The sequence below is a fragment of the Vidua chalybeata genome, chromosome 13, assembly GCF_026979565.1.
Source record: "Vidua chalybeata isolate OUT-0048 chromosome 13, bVidCha1 merged haplotype, whole genome shotgun sequence".
Taxonomy (NCBI): domain Eukaryota; kingdom Metazoa; phylum Chordata; class Aves; order Passeriformes; family Viduidae; genus Vidua; species Vidua chalybeata.
The window spans coordinates 11,238,912-11,252,628 of NC_071542.1; the positions used below are offsets into that span (position 1 = coordinate 11,238,912).

Here is a 13,717-nt window from a genome sequence, read left to right on the forward strand (position 1 = left end):
TCTCTGCACAAGCAGAGGTAGGAAAGGGAAAAGCAAAACTCAAGAGGAGGAAGGAGACAAATCTCCTTTCGAGGTACAGTGCTCTGCTTTCTGGCATCCCCTTATGCTGCTGTGTCAGGACAGAAACCCATGGCACAAGTGAGTCCAAACACTGCTCCATGGGCACCTCCCTCCTTGCTCCCACCCCACAGTGCCATAGAAAATGTGAACTGTAAGTGCCCTACATCCAAACATTTCCCAGAGGATTAAGCAGAAGAGGAGCTGCAGGAATTGCCTCCTAGTTACCAAACAACGGGTCACAGACTAGGGTAACAGTCAGGAATGGAGACTTGGATTCTTGTTTTCTACATGTGGAAGAGATTCCAGATGAGGAAGATACACTGTCCTCCAAGAATTAAAAGAAAGAGCTGACACTAACCCTTTAAGGAGGTGTGAATGCTGTAAAATATAAGTTTTGTGAAGCTGAAGAGAAACCAGCAGGAAAGAGCTGCTTGGTTCCAGTGACTTTGTATGCAAAACACATCTGCAGATCAAGGAAATAGCAGCAGCTCCACAACTGTTCTTTGCAACTATAGCTTTTGCTCCTCTCTTTGCACTTTCCTGCTTCTCCCACCTGGGTTGCATCTCCAGACTGATGCTACACATCTCTGTAAGGTCATTGCCTGTGTTATTATTAAGTTTCAATATGTACTTATATTTAGGACATTCAGTAATCCAGTCTGATATGGGATTGATTCCCAGAAATGGTTTGCATTATTGTGCAATTGTATCTTGAGCTCTCCCAGACTTAAAGTTTCTTCTACTCATTGCCTTTGGTGTAGTTTTACTCTTTGTATTTTAAGTGTCTTCATAGGTAGGTGCCTTCCAAGGCCAAGGAGGACAAAGTTCCTGACTTTAAAGGCTGACACAGTTTCCTGGTTGACATCAGTGACACCACAGTGACATCTGTAAGGTCCTTACAGCCTGGAATTTTTTCCTTCCTCCCTGGCCCTACTTACTCTGCTGCATGTAGCATGTTTTGTTAACTGATGGTCTTAAGGAAATACTTTGGTGCATCATATTCCTTGCCCTGTTTTTCCTCTTTTGTTATATGATGTCTTCTATTCAAGCAGCCAAACCAAAGCTGGCAAACAGCCTCTCTCTAGGTTTTTTACACATTGCTGCAAGGCAAAATAAACAGTTGTTTCCAGTTTGCATTGTCGGGGCTACAGATGTATGCTAATTAACCTTTCAATCTGCTGATGGAAAGCTGAAAGAGATTTAAATGTACTTTTCTAAGGCAGAGACCAAAGTCTGTGGACACCTGTCCTTTCTAATGTTGGGCTCTGTGTGGCCCAGAGCAGAGTACGTCATGTCCTCCCTTTATGTTGACTCTGAAGGCATTTTCAGATTTCAGCAGAGCTCTACAAAAGGCCAGGAGGCAGAGATAAAATCCTTCTGAAATTCAAGGACATTATGTGTCTTTTTGGAGAAACACTGATGCCAAGGATAATATTTGGGTTGACCTGAGACCACTTGAAGGATGGGGAACTTCAGACTGGAGTAATAGGAACTACTTCATAACATGGGAAGTTCATTGTTTTGTTAAGATGCTGCAGTATTGACTCAAATTTCTTACCCTCCTTTTGTTTTCTAGAACCAAAAAAACACAAACAAACAAACAAAACCAATCCCCAAAGCCAGGTCTCATATACCCTTCAGGAAAAAGTATTATCAAGCCTCTCATGTCAAACAGTGTGAGCAGAAGAAAGGAAAACGAAATGAATCTGCAGTTTATATCCAATTTCAGTATCAGGTTTAGAACTGGCTGCTACACAAATGAATGAAACAATCTCAGATGTGCAAAGCCAGTACTGCAGAGACCTTCCCAAGAGAAGGAAGCAAGGATCTGTTTCCTTCTTTAAGTTTTAAAAGCTTTACCTCATGATACTGCCTTGTTTGCCAAATATTTCTTGGAATCTTTCAAATAATGGTTCATTCTCATTGCTCCATTGTGCTTCAGCCAAACCACTGGCTGTTGATGCTGCCTCTGTTGGAGTCCAGGGTCAGCTGATGCCCTGCCCATGTGCTTCTCCTGTGTTCTGAGATCTAATCCTTCCCAGGGGAGCATGTGCACAGCACAGGCGTGTCTGCACACACACGGCCACATCCATGGCAGGCAGGGATCAGAGATGGATGGCACAGGGGCAACCTTGAAAAGTACCAGGGTACCTAAAGGAACAGCACAGTGCTGATGTTCAGCTAACTCCTAACACCTTCAAAAAGCCATCTCCACATCCTCTTCCTGCCTGCTCCACACAGATTACTTCCCAGTGCTTGTTGCTGTATTTACCACTCAAACTACAGTATTACTGAAGGGCCTCAGGCAGCCTCATTCTCCCTTATGCCTCTCAAGTACACAGTGGAAAGGTTTTCACTGCTTAGGCACCACCATTTGGAACAGTTAAAATGCCCAACCTCTCCCCATTGTTATCACTTCTCCAGCACCATCAGGAAGTCCTTTCATCTATCCTCAAATGACAATTGTATATACTTACTGTCAGCAATCACTTGCTTACAAGATTTTTATTACCCTAAATGCAGGAAGACTTGTTCATGTGTCATTATGACAGGAAATTCAGGAAATGAAGAGTTAAGGCTGAAAACTCTGTCTTCATTTTGCTGCCTACAAAAAGTTATTTGCAGTTGGGAATCCTAAAAGGTTCTTTACCCAGTAAAAAAAGAGATTTGTCAATTAATGAGGGGAAACGAATATTTCTCCTATCTTTTTGTAGTAGCAGCATACAGATTGACTTGGCAGGTTACAGATTTCACTGAAAGGGGCACTATTCCTTCATCCAAAAATACATCTCAAATGATTTCCCTGGGATCACTTGATGAAAATTATTCAGTGGCTTCAAAGTAACAAGGAAAAGTACCTAACAAATAGTCTGTAGAGTATGGGTATGAAAAACTTTAGTTGCTTATTGCCTCAAAACTTCTGAGACAACTGTCTTTATTCTGTGTTAGCTTCATTTGGACTTAAAATTATGACACTGCAGGAGAAAATGTATTCATCTATTGTCATCTACACAAAAAAAGATCAGACTCGCACATTTGGGGCTAATTATTTAAACTAATTAAAGAGAGAAAAAAAACCCAGCAGAGAGATTTAAAGAACTGAATTTTAAAGATGCTTCCCCTTATATCCTTGCTGTGCTAACAACAAACATGGAACACCTTGGCCCCAAAATGATTTGTTTGCCAAACAAGAGCAAAGGTTTTACTGTAAGCTATGGTTCAACCTCATGCATAAAAATGATGACATTTTATGCTGCAATCCTCAGATGAAAGCCTTTTAATTCACACTCAAAACTGATTGCAGGAGGACAGAAAAAGACTGTCAGCTACTTAAGTTCCCTACTTTGCAAACAGTAGGAGAATTAATACTTCACTCCTTGTTATTTTTGTTTCAGGAAATGAAGGAATCAGTACTCAATGAACTGATTGAGTCACTGAAAATGCATTCACCTGTACTGTAGGATACGACCAGGTATCTGCAAATAAGCTTAAATGCTGTCTAAGCAACATGTGTCAACGTGGTGCAGAAGAACTAGGAAGTACAAACAATTCCACAAAGGACTCATTGCCTTAAATGTGCTCTTTTCCCATGCACCACAGCAGAGTTCATGGAAGTGTTGCCTCAAGAAGCCACGACCTCACCATCAGTTCCCAGGATAAGACAGACCTTTGTAGTGCTCAGCAAATCATGTTTCATCTCAGAAAGGAACAAACAGAGACCTGCCAGGAAGAATTGCTTGCAGATCTCCAAGGACTGATGTATGAGTGAGGTACATAATTAAAGAGGGAGAGAGAGAGACTGAAGAAGCTCTGAGTTGGTAAAGGAGAAGTCACAGGGGACTCATATTTAGTAACATGGCAAAAGTGAGGTCATAAACCAGAGCAACCAAAAGGGGGAAAGGAGAAAAACACATGGTGAAGGACTGGACAGGTCCCAAATGGCCAAGGAGAAAAGCTCAAAAAACTGCAGACCAAGTTTTGGCAGAAAAACATAGAGAAAGATCTGTTGTCTATTTTGATGGACCCTTTGAAGTTTTCTGGATCTAATCTGATTTTTGTCTGTCATTCTTTGCCAAAAAAGATAAACCCTGCCAGGGAAAAACCCACCTTCCCTTATTCTTACATTAATACAAAAAACAAACGGTCTGTTTTAAATATCAAACACTTAAAACACAGAACCTTTCTTCTATGATGTGTTGGAGAGTTCAATATTTGCAAGCTGTCATACTGGCCATTACAACAGACCAAAGTTGTTTCTGTACTTGCATTTTATCAAATGATGTCAAAATATAAGCCTTGGTCCTACATCTACAACTGCACCAAAATCAACCCACTGGCTCCATCCACACTTCAGTGAACTGAGTGACAGATGCTTATTTACTAAAATGTCTGCATAGGGTTATTCAAAATATATTTATGGTTTTTTTTTTTGCTGATACTGAAAATCTTCTGTTACTCTGTAGTACTCATTTCTTTTAATAGTGTCTAACATTATGATACCACAGTGTTAAGAGCCTTTCTAGGCTGTCATCTAACACAGTCTTTAGGCATAACTTACCTTTAAACCTTTCCCTTGAATTATTTCAGTTCATACTTTCAGGTGCCTTACTTTCATGCCTTGTTAAAGGGGGGACACAGTCAACAATACTGAAAATACTGAGCTAACACTAGTAAAACTAGTACTACTTAGTACTACTAAAAAAACCTACTAAAACTAGTAAAAACCATGGAATCACTACATTATGATGGCTCAGCCTGCCACTGACACTAGTTCCCATTAAAATGACAGCATTTACTATGTATTACTCTAAGCAATGTACTGAACATTTCATTTCCATTTGCAACTAATACACTGAATTGCCTCAAATCCCATTCTGCCATTGCTATTGGCAGCTGTTTTTTCACAGTGGCATTCATAAGAGTGGCATTCATTCATTGTTGGCTAAGTAGCAAATCTGGAGTTAAAGTACGTGTTAATTCAGAGTAGCAATAAAGGAACTGGACAAGACAAACAGGAGTCCAGCAAATGGGAACTTCACCCTGACAAGATGGCAAATACTTCATAATGGTGTGACACCAACACTTTAAAGGCTGTGTTCTCCTCCGAGCACAACATGCTCTAAACAGCTTTAAACATCCATGTGTTTTACATTAAAATACATTGTCTTACCTGCTTGGGTCTCTTGTATTATCCCAAATAAACTTTGCCTACACAAAATCCCTACACAAACTCCTGCTGCTTATCCAAATACAGTTCTTGTCTCCCCGGCTGCACAATCCTAGACTTCTGTTCAATAATGGCATCAGCCATTTATTTGGGCATGTTCTTATTTTATTGAGGTCATTCCAGACTTTTTCTCTGCTCTCTACAGTTGCATTAACAGCTTCCTTCCTATTTTTAAATCAGTAGCTAATTTCAGCAACTAAATGGCTATTGTTTCTTCAGGGTCACTCATAAAACAAACACCATTATTGATCTTTCTGAATCTACCACTAGTTTTCCCTTTTATCTCATCTGAGTGACTATTCAAGGGGCAATTTCTCAATAAACCAGGACATTTATCCTAGATAAACTAGGGTATCTGGAGGAAGAGATTTTCTGTCTATGTGTGCTAATACAGCTCCTATCACAGCAGTATCAAAGAAACTCATAAACCTTAGGGATTTTGTCTCCACAACACCTTTTTAAAGGGACAAGAGTTGTTAACTGCCTTTTACAAACAAGGAAGTAAGACACGGGGGGATTTAGTCCTTCAAAGGCAAAGACCACTCATCCAATGTGCAACAAATTAAATTCTTATTTTCTACATTTTAACCACAATGGCATCTTCCCTCTATTTTTGCAGGCTCTCTGGATACACAGTTGCTTACTTGTTGGATTGATGACCTGGCCAGTTTGTATTTATTCTGCATTTTTGATGAGCATCTAAAGACAACAGACATCACAGACAAACATAAAAACCATGTTAAACCAAACTGTATTTCCTTTACCATTATTATTAAACTTCAATACAATTCTAAACCTATTTGTTGTCCTCCAGTCAAGCTAAAGGAAATTTCAGCTTTGCACAAGAAAATGTGATACCAAAAAGCCTTCCAGGCCTTCCAGGTAATAAGACCTCAGTGACCTCTGTCAGCGGTCAGGTAGCTGGTCATTATTGTTTTGGCCAAGTGTGGCAAATCCAGTCATTCTCAAATGAATTAATGACCAATCCACAAAGAAACATGAAATGCACTTTGACTGCTAGAGCATTCCATCAGTTATAAGACACAATTTTCCAACGGTGCCCTAGCATTTCATCACTATTTTGCCAATTTCTGCATCTTTTTTTTCTCTTTACTCATAGGGATAGTTCGTCAGGTTTGTCAGGCTTGTTCTTACTGATCACTGGATCAGCACAGCTCCAAAGAGAGGGGTGGGAAGCTAACGCAGGAATTGAGAGGGCTGCCTGTGCTGGGTTTGTCTGTGGTGCTGTGGCACGTGGAGCTGGCTGAGCCCACAGGCACCATCCCTGGGAGAGACAGGAGCCACTGGGCTGGGGGCAGGTCTGCATTCTGCTGCTGGAGCCTCTGGATCTGAGGAACCTCCTCTGCCTGACACTACCCATGTGCACAAAAATACATGGCTGATTCTGAGCCAGGTCAGTTATGTCTGTGTTTCATTAAAGGGCAGGCAGATCACTTCTGTCCTGCTCCAACACTTCACAGGTTTATTAAACACAGTTTAAGAAGTTTGTCCCTAGACAGGAGATTCATGCCAAAGGTCTCACTGATGCCAAACACCACTTGGTAGGGGCAATAACACTGCCATTTAAATGCATTGTTACTTGTATTACTAAAGCTACATATTAGCATGAGATATAGAAGTTTTTATGAGAATACAAAGATCAAACACGCTAATTGCATAATGAATAGAGAAGTAGCCAGCAACCACTCAAGGATCTGGAAGCAAGTGAATCCCCTGGATAAAAGGCATTCAGCTAATCAGAAGTATCCAAGATGCATTCTCAACTCAAATATTTCTTTGCTCCTTATTTGTATGGCATAATGTTTTCTGAGAAGCAAAATAAAGACTGATGTTCTCACTAGGTTTTTCCTTCATTGAAGAAAGTGTGCATCAGGCAAAACTTGGCAACCAAGATGATGAAAAGTCCTAGCAGATATGGCATGAACTGTAATTTTAACAAGGTTCAGGCAGACATCAGCCTGATCTACCATGGAGTTGTATGTAACAGCATCACAAGTCACAGGAGCACATTCTGTGCACACTCTACTGTACTAACACCCAGCACTAATGCTCCCCTCTCCTGACAGCTCTCTTCCTACCTGGTGGTAGACTCTGGGCTCTCTACAGGTTCTGCCTCTACTTGCTAAGTCATGTTAAAACTAGAGACTGCTTTGTCTTCACTTGAACTTTACATCCTGTTAGTCTGCACAAAGGAAGTGAGTTATGTGAACAGCACACCTGTTTTTTCCTAGTCAAGATGTACTTTATTGGATATTATTGCCATTCAGGTGCCTATTTAGTAAGCCAGTCAAAAGCTATGACCAGCTGCATAGCACATAATGATTTTTTGAAAGGAAAGAAAATGCCATTAAAACAAAAGGCCCTGCTCTGCTTCTGAGTAAACAAATGGGAGTTTTACAAAGGCTCAAAAAGGAAAGGGATTAACATGCTTCAACGTGGTAATGGTCTCAACTGTTCACATTAAAATTTTCACAGTAAATTAAACCATGACAGAGGTAGGAAAGAAGTCAATTTTCAGTGGCTCATGCTGTTCTGCTGACATATATTGCCATTTTTTAGGTAGTATATCCACCAACCTGTATAATGATAGAATTACAAAACCACAACCCGTTGTTGATTATGTTCGGCCTTTTGCATGCTAATTTTAGCCTGCTCTGCCAAAATAATTGCATTCACCACCTCATTACCAGGCTTCTGGATATTTAGAACCCTGTCACTATTCTTTTTTCACCGGCCTTTGCTTAAGCCTGCTGTGTTGGCCTTCCCTCCTTGTACGGTGTCGGCTGTTCAACAACACTTCTGCTTCCCAGTTCTTCCCAGGACACCTTCCCAGCACTTACACCCATCCTTTTCCAGGACTGTCTTGCCAAGGCTAATACTAAATGTCAGTCCATCTCTACCCTGCTCATCCATGTTTCCCTGCAGGTTGCACACAACTCTTTACTATCCTCATGCTCTTTACAGTCTATAAAGAACAGCAACTTTCCTTGACTAGCGAATGATGGCATGAAGCACTACCCAATCATCCCAGCAAGGCCGGTGAAGACAAGTAAATACAGACTCACTGGTTGATGCCTGCCAAGAGTTCCCACAACACGTGTTACTTAGTGAGTTTACACAACAGTGACCAAAGAGGAGGGAAGGGACAGGCCATGTAAGTGTGCCAGTACCAGACCCCCCACGGAAAGCTCTGTCCTGCGTTATTGTAGCAGCATCAGAAATGGATGTTCAAGTACAATCAGCGCTTATCTGACCGTCAAATGACCACAGTGCCTTTGCATCTCAGTTGTATCACGACAGTGTAAAACAAAAAATGACAAAGGCCTATGAAAGAAAGTCAACCCAGTAAAGAGCAAGGTGAGGTGGGAGGTGCGAGAGACCCAAAAAGCCTGGGTGGCACCAGGGCTGGGGGGCCGCCACAGAGCCAGACCCGATTCACCTCACCCAACCTCCCCGAGCCGGGCTGAGCCCGCCGCCCTGGGGACACGCACAGTCCGACCCCGGGCCTCGCCCCCCCCAGACCTGTCCCTGCCCCGGGCCGTGCCCCATCCCCGCCGGTCCTCGGGCCCGGCCCGCAGCGCTGTCCCGGCCGGTCCCTGGGCCGCGGGGCCCCGGGGCGGCGGCCGTCCTGCCTTGCCTTGCCCGGGCCGCGGGGGGCGGCGGGGGCCCCTCTGCCTCCCGGGGGAGCCGGGGGCCGGGGCGAGGGAGGGCGCATAATAAACAGCATCGTTTTCATGCAGGTAGGGCTGCCGGCTCCCCAAGCCTCCTCCCCGCGATAACAACCCAGGTACAGCCCGCGCTCGCCCCCCTCCCTCCCCCTTCCTCCTCCTCCTCCTCCTCCACCTCCTCCTCCTCCTCCTCCCGGGGGGCCGGGGAGAAATCTACAGATCAAAGAAAAGATGCACAATAATAGCGGGGTGGGCGCGCATCGCGGCCCCCCGTCCGGCGGGGCCGGAGCCGGGGCCTCCGGCGGCTCCTGGCCGCGGCCCGGCCGCTGCCCGCCCGGCCGCGGGGCGATGGGGGCGGCGGCGCGGGGCCGGGCGCCCCCGCCGCGGTACTCACCCGGGCCGGCCAGTGCGGGTACCCCTTCATTTTGGCGAACACCAGGTCTCCAGCCTTGTATTCTCGGGGCCGCGGACGAGCCATCGGGAGCCGCCGCGGGAGCCGCCGTGTGTCCCCCCGCCCTCCCGCACGCCGCCCCGGGGGCAGCCGGGCGAGCCCCCGCGGGGTGCGATGCGCCCGGGCACGGGGCGCAGCCGGGAGCGGGGCCGGGCCGCGGGCGATCCCCGATCTCTCCGGCGGCGGCGGCGGCAGGAGGAGATGGGGTGGGTGTGTGTGTGTGAGTGTGAGTGTGTGTGCGTGTGTCTGTGTGTGTGAGTGTGTACGCGGGGGAGGGGGAGGCCTTGGACACAACCCCAGCAGCCCCCGGTACCAGGGAGCGGGCTGGCCGGGCGGGGGCGGCCGGGGAGCCCTCGCCCCGCGGCGGCGGCGGGCGCGGCGCTGCCCGCGGCCCCCCCGTGCGCGCTGGGCTACGCCGCCCGCGCCGCCCGCTCCATCCCCGCCGCAGCCGCCGCGGCCCCGGGAATATGGAGCCGTCTCCGACGAATTACTCCTCGGGCAGCGACCGAAAACAGGATCTTCTTATCCCCCCCCACCCCGCCCGCGCCTCCCCCCGCGCTTTCCCTTCCTGTTATTTTCTAGGTACACAGATCGGTTTCTATGAAAATAGGAGAGCAGAGAGCGCTCCAGTCCCGCCCGGCCCTCCCTTCCCCGCTGAAGCATGACATGGTTCTTTATGCGCGCCCGCCATGGAGGCAGGGCGGCGAGGAGAAGCCGGCCGGTGCTGGCAGCAGGACTCCCGCTTCCCCCGGCCAAAGGCGCCCGGCCCTTGGGCCTGGCAGTGTCCTGGCCCCGCTGTCACGGAGGCCCAGGCCCAGCACGGACCGGCTCCTCCGGGTACCTGCAGACCCCTCCTGAGCCCTCCCCATGCCAAGCAGCCTGAGCAGACCCTAGGCAACGGCCTGGCTCCTAAGTACAAGGTTGTCCCAGTTTCTGTACCCAGCCTCTCCTCCACCTGCCTTCTCAGCTTAAAACTAAAACCCACATCCACCAAGCCATGGACCTCAGAGCTACACAATGGTGCAGCCTTGCAGGGTGTTTGGGATCTCTTGCTTGCCAGGTGATGTCAGTTTTTCCCCGTGGAAGGGAAGCCGTGGTAACCCACATATCCCAGATATTGCTGCTTTTACCATAATCTTATTAGTTCAGCTGTAATGTTCAAACATCAATTATTATTGACATTTATTGCGCTCAAGCACTTTATCTAGTAAAACTAGGTGGGCACCTGCTAGGTGGGTCACAAGCAGCAAAGTTTAGGAAAGGCTTTTCTGCAGGTCTGGCTGAAACTCTAGCAATAGGTTCCCCAACCACTCCCGTATTTAAGATGGCAACTGTCCTCTTTGGGTTTAGGGAGACACCTCTGGCTGGCACTCCCTGACTCCCAAGGGACAGCACCTGGCCCCAGGCAGTTCCTGCTGATGAAGGAGGAAATAGATGGCTGAAGACTGTAGGGTCACATTTTGGGAAGGAGTAGATGGACCATAGAGAGCACTTCCAGACTGCAATGGCTGGTAATGGCAGAAAAAGAAGATAAATCAATGCTTCTTCTAGCACCTGTTCCTGGGCTGGCACAGGACCAAGAAGACTCGCTTTTTACAGTAGCCCCAGATGTGGCTCTGGAGCCCAAATGCTGCTGTTGCTAGTATGTAAGTCAAGAAAGTTTTCACTCTGGGTCATAAAAAAGGATAAGCACTTCACTGCTTGTGGGAGCACTGCTGTAAAATCATTAGCTCAGGTATCAGTAGCAGACTAATAATGGAAAAAGAATTTCAAAAAGCTAGATAAACATTTAGATAATTAGCCTGCACTGTGCTCAGTGCTGTTACCTGTTCTGAAGTACTGATCAGTGACAGGGTTGCCAGTGCAGCCATCTGCAGTATCCACATCTGGCCAAACAGCTCACTTTCACTTTCACATCAAATTGGATATTGTATCCTCTCAAATTGATACCTAATTCCCTTCAGAAAAATGTAATATAACACCTCTGAGTATAGGAGCTGGGGACTCTGATCTGACTCTCTCCAGAATAATCCTATGTTCTGTCTTACACACACAGGATTACCTCTCCAAACCAGCCTTCTCTCCAGAATACTTACTAGAGAGGTGGAATTGCCTTTTTTTTTTTTTTTTTAATGCATTGTTTGCTTTTCATCTCAGATATAAACAGCTCTTTCTAGTAACTTATTTGTGACCTTAAATCAGAAAGGAGCAGGATGTGTGCCAGTTTCTTGCAAAAGGAAACTCTGTACTTTATGTACACACCCAAACAATGTATTGCTAATGTCAAAATAGCAACATTTGAAGTGACTAGATACAGAACTGAAACATCTCATGGCAACGTGCGCATTTGTATTTCCTTTTGTCCCAACATTGGTGTCTGCAGAGAATGCAGTGAATGGCTTCTAGTCTACAGTGAAGATAATCATATACTAGAGCTCCAAAGAAAACTCATCCCATGGACATGCAAGGATGCAGCTCTCTTTTCCTCATGAATAGACTGCAAAGGATAATGAGTTGCTAAGGTAAGAACTCTGTTCAGGTCTGGCCAGTTGAAAACTCTTAAAACACTCTGCAGATAGTTCCTCCATCAAGCTATGGTTAAGACACTGGGCAAAGATGGAGGAGAAAAAGCAAATTTCCTGCTGACAAATGAAAAACCAAATAAAATGTTTCACACATTAAGAGGAAAGTAAAGAACACTGACACAAAACACAAAGGAGTTTGGTAGTGTGCATAACCCCTCAGCCACTCATCACAGCACACAAAGCCTGAGATCTCCCTAGGTCACCTGTATTCTGTTCCTTTCTCTTCTCTTACAAAGGGGAGTTCATCTACTCCTTCATACGGAAGTGGAAAAGAGGAGTGATGAGAGTTTCTTCCAAACACTTCAAGAGCAGTTTCATATCAGAAACTGCAGAGGTGCAGAGGGTTTCAGAGGTTTGCTGATGGATGCACTGCATATACATAGGCCAGGTCCTAAGTCTATAGAAGCCAAGAACTGTGTCTGCTTTGGGCACGAAGATCAGCAGGTCACAGAGGCAGCAACAGCCATGTCCTTACAGAGCAAGGGAGATCTGCAGCAGGGATGGGTGTCTCCTTCTATCTAAACTCCCTAGCATGATCATACCAAGTTCTCTCTCACTTCTCCCCCTGCCAGCCAGGTGCTCTATTCCCAGAGCAGGGCAGTATACGCAAGTATGAGCAGGGGAGATGGTAATGACAGAGGACCACGAGGGAGGTGGCAGGGCCAGCAGTGTGGTCAGCAGTGAAACCCTGAGTCACCCAGGACAGATGGAGTCTGAGATAACTGCTCTGAAGTCATTACCACACCACTGAATTTTGCTTTCCCCATAATTCCCAGGAAATAGTGTTCTTAAGCTGCTGAGAAGCTTTCAGCTAGCTCTGATCATTTTACCCCAATTCATATGAGGAAAGAAATAACTATACACTCCTGGTTGAAAACTTTCATAGTAAAAGGATTTCATTGATTTAAAAGCATAGATCAATCTTTAAGAGAGCATGTGGACAAAAAAGACCTAATTTCAAAAAACCTTCCAAAGTCCTGAATAAATTTTTAAACATACCTAAGTTTTGCATTAAATACTCCACGATCATGGTTTTGCACACACCTGTTTGCATGCAGACAGTCTGGAATGTGAATCCTGTTCATGCTGGTATCTTGCACTTGCCATTTTTTGAGAAGCTGCCTATATTTTGTTTGTTGAAGCCATGTGGATTATTACATTTGCCTCTAACATTCTGTTCCTGGCCACCTTACAATTTTTGCTTTCCATGCTGAAATCTCTTTTGAGATCAGACTGAAAGTGCTCTGCAGCATGGCCACCTGTAAAATCAACTTTACTGTTAGTTAATGAAATAAAACTATTTATTTTTACTTACCTACCTACCTACCTACCTATGGCCGATATAATTTTATTTCCTTCTGCATATCCTTTTCCTGAATGTAAAAATGTGTCAGTAATGGTTACCATGATTAGTATTTTGCCTATGACCACAGTGAAGTAGTGCTTCTCTGTTGAATATTTTAATAGGAAATTGTTCTGAATCACAACTGAGCCATTCCCCTGTGCAAGCCACGTCTGAGAGCACTGTCTGAAATCACAGAGCTACTTCATGTGAGGCAGAAAGAGGCCATGATGGTTTATGTCCATCCCAACATGCAGAAAAAGGCACTTACCATGCCCATTAGGATATTCTTAATTACTGGAGATAAGAAGCTCACCAGAGGATCTCAGGCTTTCTCTTTAATAAGCTTAGAAGGGAGAAGGG

At 45.4% G+C, this 13,717-nt stretch overlaps 1 protein-coding gene across 1 annotated transcript in view; it reads right to left on the reverse strand.

Moving 5' to 3' along the window:
- HDGFL3 (HDGF like 3) overlaps positions 1-9,805 on the reverse strand; it is a 38,909-nt gene extending 29,104 nt beyond the window's left edge. The window contains exon 1 of the mRNA XM_053954402.1: positions 9,371-9,805. Within this exon, the coding sequence (XP_053810377.1) occupies positions 9,371-9,454 (84 nt within the window). The 5' untranslated portion in view covers positions 9,455-9,805. The remainder of the gene's footprint in view (positions 1-9,370) is intronic.
- Between the last annotated feature and the right edge of the window lie 3,912 nt (positions 9,806-13,717).